The following is a 20,407-nucleotide window of genomic DNA, read 5'->3' on the forward strand; positions in this document are numbered from 1 at the left end:
GTGCGTAAACTTACTAAATCCCTATATGGCTTGAAACAGACACCTAAGCAATGGCATGAAAAGTTTGATTCCTGCATGATTGAAAATGGTTTTAAATCTAGTGAGTGTGATAACTGCATCTATCATAAGTCTTGGAATAATTCACATATAATTGTTTGCCTCTAGTTGATAATTTGTTAATATGTAGGTCTAACATGAATGTTATTGGAGAAACTAAAAGTATGCTTAGTAGCCATTTTGACACGAAAGATTTGGGTGAGGCAAATTTCTTTCTTGGAATGAAAATTACTAGAACATGTGATGGAATTTTCCTTGACCAGTCACATTATGTTGAGAAAATTTTGAAAAAATATAATTTTATTGATTGCAAGTATGTTGTAATCCCTTTTGATTCAAGTATTCACTTATTTCTTGTACAAAGTGATAATGATGTGATAAATCAAAAGGAATATGCTAGCTTAATTGGAATCTTGAGATATGTGACTGATTGTACTCGTCCTAATATTACATACGCAGTAGGAGTACTTAGCAGGTTTATAAGTAAGCCAGATAGTGAACATTGGCATGCCATAACAAGAGTTATGAGGTATTTACTTGGTACAAAAACCTATGGCTTATTTTATAAAAAATATCATGTTGTACTCGAACACTTTTCCTATGCAGATTGGAACAGTTTATCTGGTGATTCCTGTTCTACTACATGTTATATTTTTACTTTGGGAGGTGGTGCTATTTGTTGGAAATCAAAAAAGCAAACAATAATTGCTAACTCTACCATGGAGGTTGAGCTAATTGCTTTAGCTTCAGCTAGTGAGGAAGCGAATTGGTTGAGAGATTTATTATTTCAAATTTCTTATATTGAAAAACCAATTCCTCCTATTTTGATTCATTGTGATAGCACTGCTGCAATTGGTAGAGTACAAAACTGTTATTACAACGGTAAATCCAGACCTATAAGGAGAAAATATAGTACTATGAGATCATATTTAACAAGTTGTACCATTAATATTGATTATGTTAAATCTTGTGATAATCTTGCAGATCCACTGACTGAGGCCTTAGCAAGAAAAGGGTTTGGAGCACATCGAGGGGGATGAGATTGAAGCCCATAAACTCATAAGTGATATATGAGGTAACCCAACCTAGGGACTAGAGATCCTATAACCAGGTTCAATGGGAAGAACGAATCATATGATGGCTTGGTTTGAAGTGCACTATTTTTATTATCGTTTCATCCCTATGGTGTGAGTGCATTTATTCTGTAATGATTTTCGAGGTTGAGTTTTATTAACTCTTAATGAAAATCTATAGCACGTATGAGTGGGGTGTTAGAGTTACAGGAGTACCCTTGACAGATTTCACCTATGTGAGTGTGGAAGTAGGCCGCTTCCTATGAGAATTGGGCTTGTTCTCAAAAACACTCATGAAAACCGGGATAGCACAAGGCTGTAATGTGCTGGCTAATAAAGCTCATGTCAACACTTTGATTATTATGTGTAAGCAGTGATAATTTATTTCCCTAAAGCAGTCATAGTTCAAGTCTGAGACCACTACTGACTCTAGAGTAAAGATCGCTGTTTTGCTAAGTGGAGGTTCAATGCAGAGCACACCTTCATTATGTATAATAGTCTCCCTTCAACCGGTAAACTCTCTTATACATTTTAATATTAAAATGAGTGGGGGAATGTTAGTATTTAGCATTTTAATATTAAAATAAAATATGTCATAACTCCCACTACTCTATGATGTAGAAAATGGCCATAACTCCCATAACTCTCACTATTCCATGATGTAGAAAATGATCATAACTCTTTTGTAACTCTTCTCCCATGTTCTACCACTAATTACACACTAATTATCTCATGTTCTCCATGATTTCATAACTTATTACCCCACTTTCTTCCAATTTAATTCAAGGAAGAATTCCTACATCTATAAATAGGAGTCTTTCTTCCCTAATGTGGGACGAAAAATAATTGTAGAGTTTCAATAAAGTGAGGTTAAAGTTGTGCAAAAAAAGAAAGAAGAGAGTTTTTACTTTTGTTGAAGGAAGGTGTTCATCTTGGTTGAGCTTTGGACTCAACAACTTGTCCAGAGTTTGTTCGAGTCATACGATGCGATTGGGCTATTGTATCCTGGGGGAGACAAGTCAAGAGGATTACTGCTGGACCAGTGAAGATTTTACTGCAGTGAGCTTGAATCTCCAAAAAGAGCGAGATATCTGCCTATCAGCCTGAAGATATTTTATTTTCTTCATTTTATTTTTCAGCTATAATTGTATTTTCACCAACAATATGAAATATAAAAGTTGAAATATTTTCCCATGACTTTACACCACCACATAAATTAACAAGCAGTCCTACAAGGAAAGTTTACAGTATCAGCAAGTGTGATGGATCTAACTATAAGCTCCTACACATTGAGTAGCATTTTAAAGCCCAACATGAGACAAATATAAGTCCTAACAGAAGTTAAAAAGAGAGAGGAAGTACTAAAAAGAATCCATTAACTTTGAGTAGAGGAAAACACAGTTAACAACATGTACGTTTGTTAGCTAAACTTTTGCTACGTATTCCGTATTGTATAACTAATTTACTCACCTTGGCTGCCAATTCCCAAAGTCTAACACTAGTAGGTTTACACCCTAATGAATAAGGGTGGAAAAATCTATCACCTTTTTTAATAATCCGCTTAATCGTCCAAATTTAAACGGGTCAAGGTATGATTAGTTTATTGATTTGATCTAACGTGTTAAAACTACCAAATTAAAATAGGTCAAAGTAGTAAAATCAAAATAGAAATTTGAAAATAAGATTATATAGTAGGAATGACGTAAATTAATAATTTAAGAAAATATATTAATTCATTTATCTCGACTCAATTTGGAAAACTTGAACACATTGGACGAGCCATATTTCATGGGCTAAATTTGTCATTCTTATTTGAAGAATTAACCAAAATAGCCGCACGTCCAATCACTTAAATTCAAAATAGTCTGTGGAGGTATAATATATACACAATTTATGTATTATATGTATATAATTGTGTATAATCAATATGTATTATGTATATGACTAGAAAAAGTAAACAATAAATATGATTGGCTATTTATGTAAAGAAGCGTTGTTGGCTAACTTTCAAAGCCTGTAACGAGTCCGTTTCGTAAAAATAGCACGGTATAGCCAGTTTTCGGACTGGTCAATCAAAAATAGTCAGCGTTTACCAAGTCAATGAAAAGTAGCCACTACTTTGCTGCAATAGAGACAGGTCCAGCATAATATACTGGAGTTCGGTGCACTTGTGTATGAACTCCAGCATATTATGTTGGACCGGTATACTTTGCTGGCTCTAGTATAATATACTGGAGACTGGAGCACCAGTGCTCCAAACTCCAGTATATTATACTGGACCAATATACTTGCTGGAACTCCAGTATATTATGCTGGAGTTCTATAGCCTGTTTGGCCAAGCTTCTTTTTTGGCCAAAAGTGCTTTTTTTTTTGGCCAAAAGCACTTTTGGCCAAAAATTGAGGTGTTTGGCCAAGCTTTTGGAAGGAAAAAAAAAATGCTTTTGAAGAGAAGCAGAAGCAGTTTTGGACAAGCGGAAAAAAGTAGCTTCTCTCCAAAAGCACTTTTTTGAGAAGCACTTTTGAGAAAAATACACTTCGAAGCAGTTTTTTGAAGCTTGGCCAAACACTAATTGCTGCTCAGAAGTGCTTTTCAAACTAATTAGCCAAACACAAACTGCTTCTCACCAAAAGTACTTTTGAGAAAAGCACTTTTAAAAAAAAGAACTTCTTAAAATAAGCTGATTTTTGCAGCTTGGCCAAACGGGCTACTAGTGTACTTACGCTGGAACTCCATCATATTATGCTGGAGTTCCAGCATACTTATTCTGGAACTCCAGTATAATATGCTGGAGTTCAAGTATACTTATGCTGGAACTCCAGCATAATATACTGGAGTATTTTTCGGGTTTGAACAGTGTTTTCGCTCAGAATTATCTTTATATAAAAGTGGCTAAATTTCGATTACTTTTGAAATTGGGCTATTTTTGAACGACCGGTTGTAAATCTGGCTATTTTTAAAATTTACCCGTCCATTTCGGAACAGAACCTTACGGCGTCGTTTGTAATTTCACTATACGATAACTGATAAAAGACATCCACGACGTTGGATCTAATATGCTGGCGTATGATGAAAAGAGAGCGCACAAATGGAAGAAAAAGAAAAGAAAAAAAGAGAGAGATAATTGAGACGTTCCCATATCTGTAAACGTGGGTAGGGCTTCAACCGGCAACAGTCATTTTCGAGGGAGATAACATAACAAAAGAGAAGGAAGAAGAAGCTCTTGAGGTCATTCTCGTCTTTTCACAATTTCCTCCTCTTTCTCTCCGATCTCTCGCTGCCATTGCGATTTATGTTGATAACATGATAACCGATTTATGTTGATCGTAAGTCCTATTTTTGTTCATTTCCTTTTTAATCTATCAATTGAATTTGTACGTGTTGGATTGGATCTAGTACTCTCTGTCTATGCCTTCTCTGCTATTGAAATTTGATTTATTAGCTCAACTGATGTGAATGTTGTTTCGTTATCCTATTCTGGAATCTATTGAATTTCAAATATCCTATTATGGTATAGTAGAGAGACTCTTTTATTGCTACTGGGTTCTTATTATCTGTACTTCTTGATTGTGTTGAACTCTTTAATCTGTGACCAAACTATGTACAATCCCATGGCGTGCTCAGTCAAAAAAAGAAGTGCTTCTATGAGTGGAAAATGGGAATTATTTTTGTCACAATGGTCAATGAAGTGGGAGGAACCATGATGTCTCGGGTTCAAATCTTAGTGGAGACAAAACACTAGATGATTTATTCTCATATGTTTTAGCTTTGGTGGACATAGTAACCCGGTACTTGTGCTACTGAGAGGTAGCAATTACCCGATGAATTACTCGAGGCCGCGGAAGCTGACCCATATACCATCATTATAGAAAATGCTAGCACTATTTGAACTCTGTATCCAAGTTGGCAAGAAGTCTATTTTTTGGGGGCGACCACTATTTCTATTGCTTCCCCTTATCTATCTTATCAAAGAACTATACCTCAATCCTAAACTAGTTAGGATCAGTTAAACAAATCCTATATATCCATTCTACTCCTTTGAGATTCAGTATCTCACTATATTGGATGGTTATCAACCTAATACAATCATTCTCCTTTATCCTGGCTTGGGAAATGATATGCTTCTTTGAGCCAACATAGACAGTTTCTGTTATTTATCTTGTATGCTTTTTTTAAAAACCTTATTACAGCATGTGACAGCAAATTAGCTTATATTTGCTGTTAGGAACTTATACATACACTAGTAAATTTGTCCGTGTTTCGCACGGTGTAGTAAAATTTCATTAGATCATGAATTAATCTTTCTCTAATGTCTGACAATTAAAAACAACCAAAAAGTAAGTGCATACGATTAGTCAATTCAAATGTTTTTCAAAAACACCGGTTGAGGCCTTTAGTTTTCATTTTACTATTAACATTTTGTTTGAAAAGAGAAAACCGCAAAAGTTTTTTACCGTTAATTTCTATGTTTTACATAATGTTTATAGTCCGTCTTTACTTTTTATAAATATTTGAATACATTTTTATCTCTTACAAAATTAATTTATTTTTATTCCTTAAATAAATATAATTGTACATATATTTACATACATAATAGTACTTGATATAGGTGAAGTTTTAACGCTACATACTGGCAATTCAAATGTGTTATACATGGTGTTCATACCAAATTGAATCAAATTGATATTAAGAAACTGATATACATTTGGTTTTGTTTGGTTCTGTTCAATTTGATATTGAATCAAACAGACATATAAATATATTTATGTATATATTTTTTAACTTTTATATCAAGATTTTCTTTAAAAGATTGTCCAGATATATTTTTTATTTTCTCATGAGATATAACATTTATTAGAGCTTTTATAGTTTATTTACTTCTCTTTACTTTAAATAATATTTCAATATTTAACGTGCATGCCACTTTTTCATCAAGTGTTGTTGACTGTTTTCACTTGTAAATATGGAAGAACAAAGAGATTGACTTGAAGTCACCACCTAATTATAATTTAGAGTAAATCAATTCGAGTAAGAGGGGGGAAGGGGGGGGGGGTATAAGGCTAAAATGGTAAAAAATCTACACGAAACTGCAAGTCTATCTACATCTACTACATTTATAGCCAACTCCATTCCTGGTAAAAGATTTCCAGCAAATAAGAAATCATCAAAATAAAATAATCATCTGCCATGACAAGTTTTCAATATAAATTTGCAAAAAATTTCATTCACGAATACCACAAATAAAGTAGAATAAAATAGAAGTATGTATTAGTATACACCTTAGAATCAGAAAAAGAACAAAAAATAAAGGAATTTACTTCTATACATCAATAATCTAAATGAACGGAATAATATCAAAGCTCCTAGCAAATGACTGCAGATAAGTGATAAAAAGAATAGTTAAAAAAGAACAAATAACTGCATTGCAATAAAAAAATTAGTTCATCATCTAATGATCACATCTCTTATGAACATCATGAAACTCCTCCTCATACTAAACCAATTGAAAAAAAAGAGATAGCATTATCATGAATACAATCTATGTAAAATACGCAACCTATATTAGAAATATAGGGAAGTTACATAACTCTTTTTTTCTGCCTTGAATAACAATTATTCTAGACAAAATTCTACGTTAATATGAAATTACTATATTTGATATTTACGGATTCAATCTAATCATAATCACTAAAGAATAAATATATTGTCCAAGTCATAGGAATCCAAATTGAAAATTTGAAGTCTATTTCAAGTATAGGTTTTTAGGTTTTTTTTTTCAGTGCAAGATAATAGAATAAAAATTTCTGCTAATTTCAAATTGTATATCATACACTTATTTTAAGCACTTATTTAACATGTATGATATTGCAAATGCATAAATAAAAATCAACTACCTACATTTTTTTTTTTTTGGTTTCCTTCCTTTCTTTGTTAAGGAAGTATTTGTGGAGAAAAATCTAGTAGAGATAGAGTTACCTCTTTTAGGAGATGTCACAGAGTTGCCGACTGTACTTAATCTTGTTACGGAACGGTCATACCTTTGGCTGAAAGGACACTGGGTTGTAGTGTAAAGAAGATAAGTTCATCTTCAACTTCAACCCTACTTCCTTCAAATATGTTGCAGCTCTGCCGTGGATAAACTCGATGATGCATTTGCATTTACTTTTCGATGGTGAAGAAGAACAAAAAGACTTGATCTTAATCATGACTACAAATGTTAATCCTTTTAAAGAAATTTCAGCCCGCAAGGCAATGTTTCTTATCATGTGCTAATGTTAACCATTTTAAAGAGAAAAATAGGAATAGAACTGCCCCTTCGAAATGTTTGTCCTTTTGATATCCCTGCAATTAAATGAGCAGTAAAGATGCCAAGTTTTCTGTAACTGTTTTTTTTATTAATGAGATGTAATGAGAAGCAATAACATGATATTAATTAAAATGATTAATGTCCAATGAGTCGAACGAAGGAAATGGGCAAAAAAATGAGAAAAAAGATAAATAGATTTCTTGGCCAAAGAGAAGTGCCAAGTGATCTTTTCTATTCCCACATATATATATATATATATATATATGTTGTACAACAACATACCCAGTATAATCCCACAGGTGGGTTCTGGGGAGGGTAGTGTGTACGCAGACCTTACCCCTACCAGGAGAGGTAGAGAGGTTGTTTCCGATAGACCCTTGGCTCAAAAAAAGGTGGAAAGGAAGAATAGGGGAGAAGAATAAGAGAAAAGAGGGGGGAGAAAGAAAGAAGAGGGAGGCAAAAGACGATAAGGAAAAGTAGCATCAAATAGTAACCATCAGGGAGCAACAATTTCCAGTAAAAGGGGAGTTATACCTACATATGCTGTATTTCTATAATTAGCTTAGTACATCCCACAATATCTCATCTGGTATGGGTACCATAATAGAAAAGAAAAGGAGGGATATGTTTGTGTTGCGTAAACTATGAGTCTTTGTGCTCCGTTTGCTCCCTCCTTTTAGCTCCAATATTTTGTAGCTTCTCTTTGTAATTTTTTTTATGGCTTGACCTGACAGGAAGTGTTTTTGGAAGTCTTGGAATATTACGCTCCATAACATCAACCTTAGACCACCACTATGTGGAACTTTGCATCCAATTGTGTAGCTGGCAATATTGGGCTAAAAAATGACTCTCCAAAGCGTACTCAGCATTTAGCAGATTGCTCAGATGATGAAACATCTTCAATAACCAGCAGGGAGGAGGGACTTGAGTGCCCAATATGCTGGGAATCTTTTAACATTGTTGAAAATGTACCCTATGTTCTATGGTGCGGCCATACACTGTGTAAAAACTGCATCCTAGGACTACAATGGGCTGTTGTGAAGTTCCCTACTTTGCCGCTCCAGCTTCCACTGTTTATAGCTTGTCCCTGGTGCAATTTGTTATCCCTTCGTTTGGTTTATAGAGGGACCCTTAAGTTTCCTCGTAAAAACTTCTTTCTTCTCTGGATGCTTGAGAGTATGAATGGTGACAGAACAAAGTCTCATAATTCATCTTGTGGGGATCATCAAACAACAGCCTGGCCATCATGTACAAAATTCCTAGGAAGTACAGCAAGCCAGTCTAACCAACCGAGGGGACAGTATGTTCATCACCCAGAATCATCAGGCTCGAACCATGATCACAATTACATCAGTGGTTCTCTTGCTATTGAGAGACTTCATTCTTCTCTTCGCAAGTCTCTTATTTTCTTCGTTCATTTGACAGCCAAGTTTCCTCTGGTGGTTGTATTTCTCCTGATCATCATGTACGCTATACCAGCCAGTGCAGCAATCTTGGCCTTGTACATGCTCATCACCGTTGTGTTTGCTCTCCCATCTTTTCTAATTCTGTACTTTGCATATCCCAGTTTGGATTGGCTGGTTCGAGAAATCTTCACCTGAAATGCTGTTTTTGTTCTCTTGATCTTGTGGGACTAAAACTGTGTTAGAAAGCAGCAATTCAGTTGAGTGCATCTTAATTGAATGCATAATTTGACGACATTTCTGGCATCAGTTCTCGTTGTAAATTCTTTCATGGTGTAAGAGGGAGAAAATGTTTCAAGTCATTTTGGCCAAGAATTATCTCATATTGTAGTTGGGTATGCCATTTGGTAATTGTCAGGTTGTAATTTGTTTCTACAATAGCAACCATTCTCCAATGTCAGAAACAAATTGGTTCTAGACATTGTTAATACAAGTAATTTTGACAAGGAGACCAGCTGTATTTTCATAGTGTCTGTATCATCGTTCGGGAACTACTTTTTGAAGATCTTGTGCCTGTTCTCTTGTATGTACCCTCAAACGGTTGCACAGTTAATTATCCTCGGTTACTTTCTGTTATATATCTCACCTTTATGTTTGTATAGAAAACAAATTGCATGATCTTTTCTTGCCTTTGATTTGGACACTGGGAGCCACTGAAAGATCTTCAACTGCATAACCCATGCAGTTTAGCTGGATAGTCTTGGAAACGCGGTGGCTCAACGGTGTTAATCAAGTTTAGAAGTAGACAGTTGCTTAGATTTTTCTAAGAATTAACCACAAGCCTTTGATTTGCAAGGTGGGGCGATATGATTCTACTCCTTATATTTATGGTTGAGAATGCTGTAATCTTTGTAGCAGTTAAGAATTAAAGTGATATGCTATTTATTGATTTGGTATAAATATTTGGTCAAGTTTTTAGTGTCCAAGAGTTGATTCGCTTGGGAAAAGATACCGTAGAAAATAAAATGCATCAGTGGCGAAGCTTTTCAATCCCAAATAAACACTTTAGGCTGATTCCCAGAATAGTAAAATATTCTTACTATGATTAGATCTTGATTTGCCTTACATGTGCTTTACAAGCCGCATGTAATCTTTCTTCCCAACTGAGTCCTTTTTTTAATTTGGAAGACGGGACATGATTTTTAAGTATGTCTTCAGATAGGGTCCCACGTCCGGCTAGCTAGTGAGCGATTTTTTGTGCATACTAAAACTAATACCTTATAAAAGAGGAAAATAATTTTTTTTTTGCCCTCTATTTTACTTCTACGTCATGCGTGCTCTTACCATACGAAAATTGCTTGTGTAATTTCTTAGGTGTAACAAAAAATAATTTTGAATATAATCAGAGGTAAAAGTATAAATAGGGATCCTTTCAACAAAATATTTTGCTTCGTGAAATTCATTCAATCAGTACTGGAATTTTGTTAAAGTGAAGGACAAGTACAAAGCGTGTTGCTGACCATAAAATTATAAATCATGACCCGAAAATATGATGAAATAAAACTAAAATATGTTATACAGTAAATTGGTAAATTTAGAGTCTTCCTATTAAAAAAAGATAAAGGGTCTCTCAGTGTACTATTAAAGGCTAGAGAATTAAAATATTTTAGTACGGGGGTAAGAATTTCGTTTGTTCAGTCTGTTAGTTTTTGAAGCTTGTCTCGCATTTCTTTTTTCAAATGTCATAAATCAACATAAAAATTGTAAAATAAAAAAATGGTTATTATGTTAAGAATCTGAACTCGCGAGCCATGTCACTAGGAGCGAGTTGATGAGGGGCCTAAGATCTTGGGAATGGATCAAGAAAATTATGACGCTCCCAGCAATTCCTAAGCGAACCGGCCATGGGAATTTGAATCTAGCTTTGCGGTTAAGACTGTCGAGCCCAATAAAAGAAGCTCTCGAACGAAAGCTTTCTCACCCAGCTCAACAATAGAAATCCCGGGAAGGACCCTACTGGGACCATGAGCATCCAAATAATTAGTCGGCTACTGAATGAAAAAGTTTCATATGAAATACTAGTATGGTTTTATATGGAGCAGTTCACAATTATTATAAGGATGAAAGCATAAATTATCAAGTTCATATCCTTATCAATGAAATTATAATGGCTTGGGACCAGATGGCTGTTGAATATTGGTAGTACAGCACAGAGGTAGCTAATTAAATTTTGTCTATTTTGGTTGAGATCATTTAACAATTCCCTCCTTTTTAATAGATAAAATCCTCTCTTTGCCAAAGAAGGGCATAGCACTAATTGAGAGTATTCATTTGTGGGTCTAGGAATTGAAATTTAGGGCTATTTATGTGTTCAGCAAAAGGATATTAATCATTTTGTAGGTTAGCCTGTTAGTTAGGCCCTGAGACTTTTTCCCCACATTGCTTTTTTCAGAGGGTTGACAAATAAATGTGATTAGAAATAAAGCTTATAATAAAAATACTCCTATAAGACTCGTAATAGCATATGCCTTTATGCAAAGGGGAATCCAAGGAGTTCTTTTCGGCTACTCAACAAAATACTTCCATGCTTCCTAAAGTCATAGGAGTCACAACCTCTATTTATTGGATTCATGCAGATGCGGATCCGGGATTTAAATTTTTTGGATTCAGATTGTAATTCTATCATATTTTATCTAATTTAATGGATTCAAAATTTATTATTTGTATATATTTAATAATTTTTTTGAGCAAACATATAGGACATGAGCGAAAACTATAGGTTCAGTTGAACGCATAACTTCTACACTAAATACACCTCTCGATTTGTGATTTGATATTTAATGGATTCCGTTAAGTTAATATATAATAATAATTAAACTGATATTACCATATTTATAAATATTTAATATATTAGATGTGACTCCGCCCCTGACCCGAAGTTTTATGCGGTGGGAGTGAAAGAATAATCCCTTGTTCGGAATTTCCAAGAAGGTGCCATGCTATCCTCCCTTTTTTTTATCTGTCGTTATACTACAACTTGCATACATAAGATTTTCAATTTCTATTATATCTTATCACTTTGAAGCATTTTTTATTTATTTATATTTATTTGACATATTGGAAAATAATATTATTGTATTGAATTTGTACTACTTTCAATAATTCATATTCATTTAACTATTATACAAGTTTCAGATTTTAATGTAATGTTTTATTTATGAAATTAACGTTGTAATCATTCCTCTAATATTCTAATTGGCTACAACTTATGTAATACACAAACTTAATAAGCATGTTAAATTAACTATCCAGTTTAAATAATCTGGAGTAAAATTAGATGGAGATAGTAGCATCTAGATAAAGGTTAATACTTAGGATCATGTTAAACAGGGTTCCATTTAGATGGGATATGATTAAAAAGTTACATAACTCCCAAAAAAGTCTATTAAGTAGAAGAAGAAAGGTAAAAGAATGAGAGATCTTCTTCTTTTTTTTCTTTTTGGAAAATTGTTATGTGTTAAAACAGATTTTTTTCCCCACATGCCATCATGTTTGGTCAAACATAGTATGATCTTGATTCAGATCTAAATTATAAATTTGCGATTAAAATGTTGAATCGAAGCCTTTGGCATGCAATATGAGGAAAAAATATAGAAAGAATTACAAGAAAATACACATGACTTCACACCATAACAAAAAATGGCTCATATTTTTAAGTTTTACCCTACCTAGCCCACATTGTACATAGTTTGAAAGCACTTGCAAATTCAAAATATGTGTTTTTACAACCATTGCTTCTAAAAGTTATGGAGTTAATTCTTTGTTCTCACAACTATTGCTTAATTTCACTCTCTCTTTTTCTCACATCTTTTACATATGCTTCAAAGAGCCGTGTATTTTCGGCTTCTCCTCTTGTGTCACTTGCTTGCAATGAAAGAAAATTGAAGAGTAGAAGTCCACCATTGAAGACCATTCAAAGCTTTGCTTTTGAAAATGAGTTTTTTTGAATTTGTTAGTTGTTTGGATTGGGTATTGTTCCAATTGATTGAAAATATTAAAAGGAGTTCAAAATTTAAATTTGAAGTGATTTGGAGTAGATTTGAGCAAGATTTGAGTTAAATTTCAGAAAAGACGCAAGAAAGAAGACGAAGTCAGTTTTTTGTATAATTATGTATAATCTTGTATAATATTGTATATGAGCGTAGAAACACACCTTATACACTATTATACACTTTTATATACCTTTATACAAGCGTCTGTAGACGAACTTTTTCACGATTTTCAGTTGCAATTCTTGTTCAAAACCAGTCCAAATCTCCATTAAATGACTTCAAATTTTATATACAACCTCCTTATATTATTTCTAACAAGTCTAAATAACACCCACTCCAAATCTCTCACAAAATCAAATTCGAAATTTAAACCCACATATTTAAGCTTGTTAAAAATCTAATTTTCACCACCAAAATGAATTTGGTTTGTTGAATTAATATTTGAGTCACAATTATTGATTCGAAAATTAATTTAAAAGCTTGAGGAATCTTTTTTAAAAATTAAATAGTAATTTTGAGAACCTATTAGAGTTGGATGTTGAATCTTAGCCCATTATTTATGGGCTAGTTGATTGTAAATTAAAATATTGGCTATTAAATTAAAAAGTATGAAGCCTAGTTGTTCTAATGTGAAATTTTCCCAAAAATATAATATTACACTATTTAAAGAATACTTTGCACCACAAAACTGAATCGGCTAACATACTTTATTTTTAATTATTTTCTAATTTCTCTGGTTTAATAGGGATGATCCAACTTCCAAGTAAGGAAGGGAATCCTTCACCATATTGACTTTGGACAGTTGTGCGGAGAGGGGTGGGTGGGTTAAGTTTGGCACACTAATGACTTTATTTCTAGTTTCAGCAGAATTTAGTAACTTTAACTCAAATTTTATATTTATTTTAAAATTTTTGTTTACTAGAGTACTAATTTAGCAGCCAAATAAACCAAAAAAAAAAAAAAAAAATTGTACTTCAGAACCCACAAACTAAAAATTCTGTCTCCATTATTCTGACAATAATTTGAGAGTGGATGAGTTATTTAAGTGCTACTATTAAAATTGCATTATTCTTTGATTATTTTTAAATAGTATATATCCACTCTCTAGGTTTTTATAGCTTATAAAAATTTGGAGAGATGCTTTGCCAGATAATGAAGAAGAAGAGTCGTCAAATAAGATAGGGAGCTCCTTGTTTTGTCCTAACAGTTCAACTAGGGTCCATGGTATCCTATGCACCAATTAGTTTTTTGGCTCTAATTAACTTATATACTATTCCCTCCGGTTCAAAATAAGTGATTTTTTTTGAATGTTTTCACACAGATTAAGAAATCCACCTTTTAGCATTAATTAGCAATGGAATGACCATATTAGCCTTTACTATCTCACATAAACACTCCTAACACATATTCCAATACTATTTACTCCAAGGACAATGTAGGAAAAAAATAATTAATTAATTCTTGAAATCTGAAAAAATCACTTATTTTGGACCACAAAAAAAATGTCAAAAAATCACTTATTTTGGACCGGAGGGAGTATATAACAAGGGAAAAGCAAGGAGAAGCGGCTCAAACAAAAAGAAAGAAGAATTGGCTCAAACAAGTTTTGACTTTTCACGCCACTTAAAAAATAATAAATGAAGTGCATAATTTACCATGATACCCGTATTAATTGATGCATATTTTATTGGATTTGAGAAAATAATTTGAAATGAGTAATAAATACATAAAAATCTATTTTTAGTATACATGTCAAGTAAAAGTGAACGAAGTGAGTACATTTTAGACAGCTAACCACTTGGCAAATACCTTGATTGGTCCAATTCAAAGTTCACAACTGATGAATTATTATACCTTGTTATGCCCTAACTTTTAGGTACTCCTAATTTCTGAGCTAAATTCCAATATTTTTATTTATAATAATGATGTTTGAGTTAATTTGCGTATAATTTATCTATTTCATCTCGTAAACATTAATTCTTATGATATATATAGGAACTGAGTAATTTTTTACTTTAATGTCTTGACAAAGGTGAAAATATTAGATATCAAATTTTATCCCATTAGAATTTAAACTCTAGTTTACGGAGAATGGCGGAACTCTTATTCGTCCTCGGGGATTTATATACTCTTGTCCTATTAGATATAAATAAAACGAGAAGTTTTTATTCATTTCATTGATAGATAATTTACACTAAAAGAATAGTGAATGCTCAGAAGAATATAAGTAGAACCATAATATTTTCATGTTCTGCGTAGGATATTAAATTTATGGATTCGAACCAAAAGTAATTTGGCCGAACCCACTCCACACTCTAGCTCCGCACATGTTCAATTGGACTTTCTTCTTTTGGTGGGAAGTACGTTAAAAAAGAAAGAAGTGAATTTCCATTAATTAATGGGATATATTAAGTAAGTTACGCGGTATATTGAGGAGAAAAGGACATTTTTTCCTTTTTTTGTTTTGTTTGGGCAGGTCATGAGTTCAACGTTTGTGTTAGCTCCTTCACACTTAAAAAGCTAAAACTAAAACAAACAGTCCTTTATCAACACGCTTCTGTAACAAATTTCTAAGCTGATTAAAAGGGCCTCTTTTGAGAAAAATCCAGAAGCAAAGTTTAGACGTCGCTTGCACGATCGCTGCTGCTGTTACTCCAGCTCATAAAAGGGCGTCGTTAGATAACAGGTGAATTTTTCTTTCTTTTTCGATCCATTTCAATTTTTTCTGTTATTTGTTTATTATATCCGTTTCCTTTACTTTGAGATTAAGCTTCGAACTTCTACAATTTTTTAATTGGCAAAACCGCGTATTCTTCAGTTTCGCTTTGTTCGTCATTTATTATAGCTACCTTTGAAGAGGCCTGTTTTTGTTTGTAATTCTTTGGGGTTTTTATATTGGATTCGCTTCTTTAACCGCATTTTGGGATTGGTGAATTGCCGAATTGGTGAATTCAGGCGTTTGTGTGTTTCTTTTCGGTTCTCGGAATACTGTTTTCTGTTCAATAGCTTTGTTATAGCTGCTTGTCGGTTTTCACAAGAGGTAGCTTATTTGATCTTTCCTTTTTTTATTTATTTATCTGAATTGCATCTTCTAGTAATTCAAATCCATTAACAGTTGATACAGAATGAATATCTGATATTTCGTGATTGAAAAAAGTTAGGGATACTGTTTTCTTAGTAGAGATCGTTATCATTAGTAGATAATTTTTTTTTCTTTTTTGAATAGTTTAGTTTGAATTTATATACTGAATCATCTTTTTGTGTTTGTGTGTGTGTGTGTGGATCTTACTAATGATATTAGTCCAGTATTAGGGTCTTTTGGTTGGCAGTGTGTGTTTCACAATTAGGTGGTACTTTAATTCCTGCTGGATAGACAAGCTTGGTGGAATATGTTTGTCTTCTCCAGTAGATGTGATTAGATATGGATTGTACCTAATATTTTAGATAAAGACTTTCGAGCTTTTCTTCTTCTCTTTTTTTCAACAAAAAAGGAAAAGAAAAAGTTATCATCAATATCCAGAAAACAAGTAGATTGATAAGTGCAGTTACCTTCCTGCTTCCTGGCTTTTTTGGGCCTTTCCTCCATTTCAGATAGAGAAATTATTAGAGAGGAAAAATATATTTCTCGTCTTGTTTCTGTTTGTGACGAACCATACTTTGGAACTTGGAACGCCCTATATTGAGGTTTGTCGTTCTCATTTACTATTTATCATTCTGGGAGTAGATTGACAATTTCTTCCTAGATGAACCAAGCGGAAAATGGAACTTGTTACGGTCTTATAGCAATTGCAGATTCAAGCTTATCACTGAGTGTTTGGTTCTGCACATTTTTGAGGATTTGCTATTCCAAATTATCCAAATAATAATTCGATTGCACTTCTTGAATTTTGGAATTCAATGCTTAGTATGTTTGAAATTATTTTTTCCTGCTCTTAATAGGGGGTTTAACTTTTGTGTAGTCCATGATGTATTTTACTGCTAATCTATTGTATTTTTTCTTCATGTTTACATCTGTTCATGGTTCCAGGAATTTGGAATTTTGAACTTTGATGGCTGAAGATAACATCGATGAACTTGTGAGTCCAGTAACTAATGTGAAGAATGACTCTGTGGCTGAGGATAACATCGATGAACGTGTGAGTCCAGTAACTAGTGTGAACAATGACTCTGTGGCTGAGGATAACACTGATGACCTCGTGAGTCCAGTAACTAGTGTGAAGAATGACTCTGCTGGAAATAAGCCAGATAAAATCAGCTCAAGAAAACCAAGATCTTTGAGTAATGGACACAGGGTTCTTCCCTGCTATCGCAAATCCTCCTCTGCTTCATCTTATGATGGAGGCAATACAAGAAGACAATCCACTGGGAAGTTGGATTCTCCTGACAGCGGGCAGGATGTTCTTCCTCATTATATGAGAGCTTCCACTGGTTCTTGCCATGACTTCTGTAAATATGGCAGGAAACATTCCTCTGAAGCAAAGCCATGGCATACTCTATCAAAAAGAAAGAACAAACTTCTTGCTGATGAGCATAGTCCTACACAGACCATGGTGGGAGAGGCAAAGAAGGGGACTGCGGTCAAGCAAAAGCCTTCCACTACTACAGGAATTATGGTGGGAGAGAAAAAGAAGATGACTGAAGCTGCGCAAAAGCATTCTACTCCTCCAGGGAGTATGCTGGGAGAGGCAAAGGAGGGTACAATGGTCAAACAAAATTCTTCCACTACTTCAGGGAGTATCCTGGGACAGGCGACCAAAGGGACTTTGGTCAAGCAAAAGCCTTCCACTCCTCCAGGGTGTATGCTGGAAGAGGAAAAGAAGGTGAGACAGGAGAGTATATTGGGAGATGGAAAAACCGTGGCTGTGGTTGAACAAAAGCTTTCTTCTCCTCCAGGGAGCATGCTGGGAGAGGGAGATGAGGTTACTGTGGTCAATCAAGAGCCTTATACTCCTCCAGAGAGTGTGCTGGGAGAGGAAAAGAAGATAACCATGGTTGAGAAAATGCCTTCAGCTTCTCCGGAGAGTATGCTAGAAGAGGGGGAGATGGTGACTCTGGTTGAGCAAAAGCTTTCTACTCCTCCAGGGGGCCTGATGGAAGAGGGAAAGAAGGTGACTGTGGTCAATCAAAAGCCATCCGCCCCTCCAGGGAGTATGCTAGGGCAGGGAAAGAAGTTGAATGTGGTCAATCGAAGGACTTCTCCCAAGGTTCACTCTCTTGAACCCTCTGAAATTACATTGAAAAAAGCACCGCTGCTACCAAAGAGTGTTCACTCTCTGAAGCTGGATTCCTCAGGTAACAAGATACCAAAGACAGAAAAGAAAATGAAATATGTTTTGGCAAAGCATTCTCCTCTTGGGCAGATAAAAATGGTAAAATCATCATCTAAGATCTTAGGAGGTGTAGATGCAGGAGGCAGAAAAGACAATGATGTCAATTCTGGAAAACAAATAATTGTGTCCGAAGTATCTGCAGAGAAGTCTTTGAAGACCCCAACTGTTTCATGTTCTCCAAAATCTTGCTCTGTTAAACCTTTGATCTTGAGAGCAAGAAACAATAAAAGCTTAAAACTGCTGGCTCCTCTGAAGGACCAGAACAAGATGCGGAGAGATGGAACCAACAAACTGAACCCCGAAAAGGTTCCTGAGAAAACCTTGCATGTTACCAAGGTGAAGGCATCACTGAAGTTTTCATCTCAGTCGCAATCACGTTCATTGTCTAATAAAGAAGATAAAAAGAAAGTTGTTGAGTCTGCGGACAGTGCATCAGATAAATACACCTCTAGCAGGAAAAAGCTGCTAAACATAGCAGAAGCAGAAACTGTCGGGAAAAATCAGAAAAAGATATTAAGAAAAGGCAAAGCAGGTGTTTCTAATGATCCCAATCCTTCGGCGGTGAAACTGAAATTCAGGAGGGGTAAGGTAGTCGATCTCCAGCAAGAAACCAGCACCCCTAGGAGGCTGATATTTAGATGGGGACGACATATGGGGGAAAGCCAGGACAGCAAGGGTGATATAAGGAGAGTCTTAAAAAAGAAAGGAGTTGATGCTGACAAAAATAATACCATCCTTAGCTCTGGAAAAATTGTTTTGAGGCATCAGGATGTGCAGGAAAAAAAAGATGTGCAGGGTTTGTTGAATAATGTGATTGAAGAGACGGCGAGTAAGCTTGTTGAAACCAGGAAGAGCAAGGTTAAAGCTTTGGTGGGAGCATTTGAGACGGTAATTTCCCGCCAAGATAAACCTAATACAGTCACAGTATCTTGATTTTAACAAAACAGAATTTTATAACACATAGGAGCAATTGCAAATATAGTGGATGATAGAGCTTTTCTGACCTGGTTTGAGTGAGTTTCTCCTGTTTCTTATTCTGACTCTTCTTCTTAACGATTTCTTGGTGGGTTGCTGGTTCTGTTCTCATGATTGAATAAATTCAACTTCTTCTGGATGCATCTACTTTGATTTGGGAGATATAATCATGCAAGATTATGATTTCTTTTGCGCTTACGGAGGTAGAGATAGTTCTCTTAAATCTGCGGGTGTTTGGGTATACTATATTCCAATGTTGGCTGGCTGCTCATTGAACATATATTGCTGTTGGACTTATTTTACGTGGGATTTGTTCATAGTTTCTGTCAGAATTAGTGCATGAAGAAGACAGAGCATGTGAAAATACTATACAAAAAGAGTTTTGGCTGTGGTGATAGTTTGATATTGTGCTTGTATACTGTTGCCGTTTTGGAAGGCATCGTCTAGCGACTACAAATTTTACTGTTTTTCATCTTGTCATTTCTCCTTTTCACATCAGTATTTATGCTTGAATCCTCTAGAAGGCACATGGTTATATAGAAATGACTGGATTTCATGAATACAAAACTAACACTGAATTGGTTAAAATGTTGCTAGAATTAGATAGAATGCTATTCTGATGAAGTGGTATATTGTCTCAAACTTAAAATTATTCAAACATGGCAATGGATCTACCAGCAAGTGGTTTGTTATTAGCAAGTGGCAAAGAGTTGCTATCATACTTCAGTTTGAGAAATTCAGGTATTTGTACTCCATTTCTGCGACCTCCCTGTTGGACTATCAAACTTAACTTCGAGCCAAATACACCAGTTTGACATTTCATCCAAGGGCTGACGAAGCTGTTGTCATTCTGCTAATATCTCTTTCTAGAAATCGTCCAACTGCTGCACGAGTGTTTAAAGCAAACGCTGAAACGCATATTAGCAGCAACCAATTGAAGTCAGAGGAGAAACGGTTTTAATTTCCAAGGATACAAAAGACTACAAGAAATATACTAGGAGCAAACCTAGATGCACCAAGTGTGCTCTTTAGTATTTCCAGTTTCGTTTTATCTTTGAAGTTCTTAAGTAGTTAATGTCTGACTCTATATTTAAGTCTTTATGTTTAAATTGTGTGAAAGAAATCAAATACTACTAGACCATAAGGTTAAGTGAAATGTTAAAATTTTCTGCTGCGAAGATACTTTATTTTTTTTATTTTTTTTTTGGTATT

General features: G+C 34.5%; 2 protein-coding genes across 4 annotated transcripts; both read left to right on the plus strand.

The window, feature by feature from the left end:
• The first annotated feature begins 4,190 nt into the window (after positions 1-4,190).
• On the plus strand, positions 4,191-9,476 carry LOC109206535. Of its 2 annotated transcripts, none has more exons than XM_019369359.1 (2): positions 4,191-4,454; positions 8,170-9,476. In XM_019369359.1, the coding sequence occupies exon 2, from the start codon at positions 8,230-8,232 to the stop codon at positions 9,034-9,036; it is 807 nt and encodes a 268-aa protein (XP_019224904.1). In that variant the 5' UTR covers positions 4,191-4,454; positions 8,170-8,229; the 3' UTR covers positions 9,037-9,476. The 2 variants fall into 2 exon arrangements, with proteins under 2 accessions (XP_019224904.1, XP_019224905.1); XM_019369360.1 differs by having other exon boundaries at positions 4,191-4,356.
• Positions 9,477-15,349: 5,873 nt separating this feature from the next.
• Positions 15,350-19,783, plus strand: LOC109206536. 2 transcript variants are annotated; one of them, XM_019369361.1, is made up of 2 exons: positions 15,350-15,576; positions 16,918-19,783. In XM_019369361.1, the coding sequence occupies exon 2, from the start codon at positions 16,940-16,942 to the stop codon at positions 19,151-19,153; it is 2,214 nt and encodes a 737-aa protein (XP_019224906.1). In that variant the 5' UTR covers positions 15,350-15,576; positions 16,918-16,939; the 3' UTR covers positions 19,154-19,783. The 2 variants fall into 2 exon arrangements, with proteins under 2 accessions (XP_019224906.1, XP_019224907.1); XM_019369362.1 differs by lacking the exon at positions 15,350-15,576 and adding an exon at positions 15,622-15,930.
• The last annotated feature ends 624 nt before the right edge of the window (positions 19,784-20,407 follow it).

The sequence above is a fragment of the Nicotiana attenuata genome, unplaced genomic scaffold (genome assembly GCF_001879085.1).
Source record: "Nicotiana attenuata strain UT unplaced genomic scaffold, NIATTr2, whole genome shotgun sequence".
Lineage (NCBI taxonomy): Eukaryota > Viridiplantae > Streptophyta > Magnoliopsida > Solanales > Solanaceae > Nicotiana > Nicotiana attenuata.

What these genes read in the sequence shown, in the direction of transcription:
- LOC109206536 (XM_019369361.1), top strand. Translation starts at nt 16,940, where the DNA reads ATGGCTGAAGATAACATCGATGAACTTGTGAGTCCAGTAACTAATGTG.
- LOC109206535 (XM_019369359.1), top strand. Translation starts at nt 8,230, where the DNA reads ATGTGGAACTTTGCATCCAATTGTGTAGCTGGCAATATTGGGCTAAAA.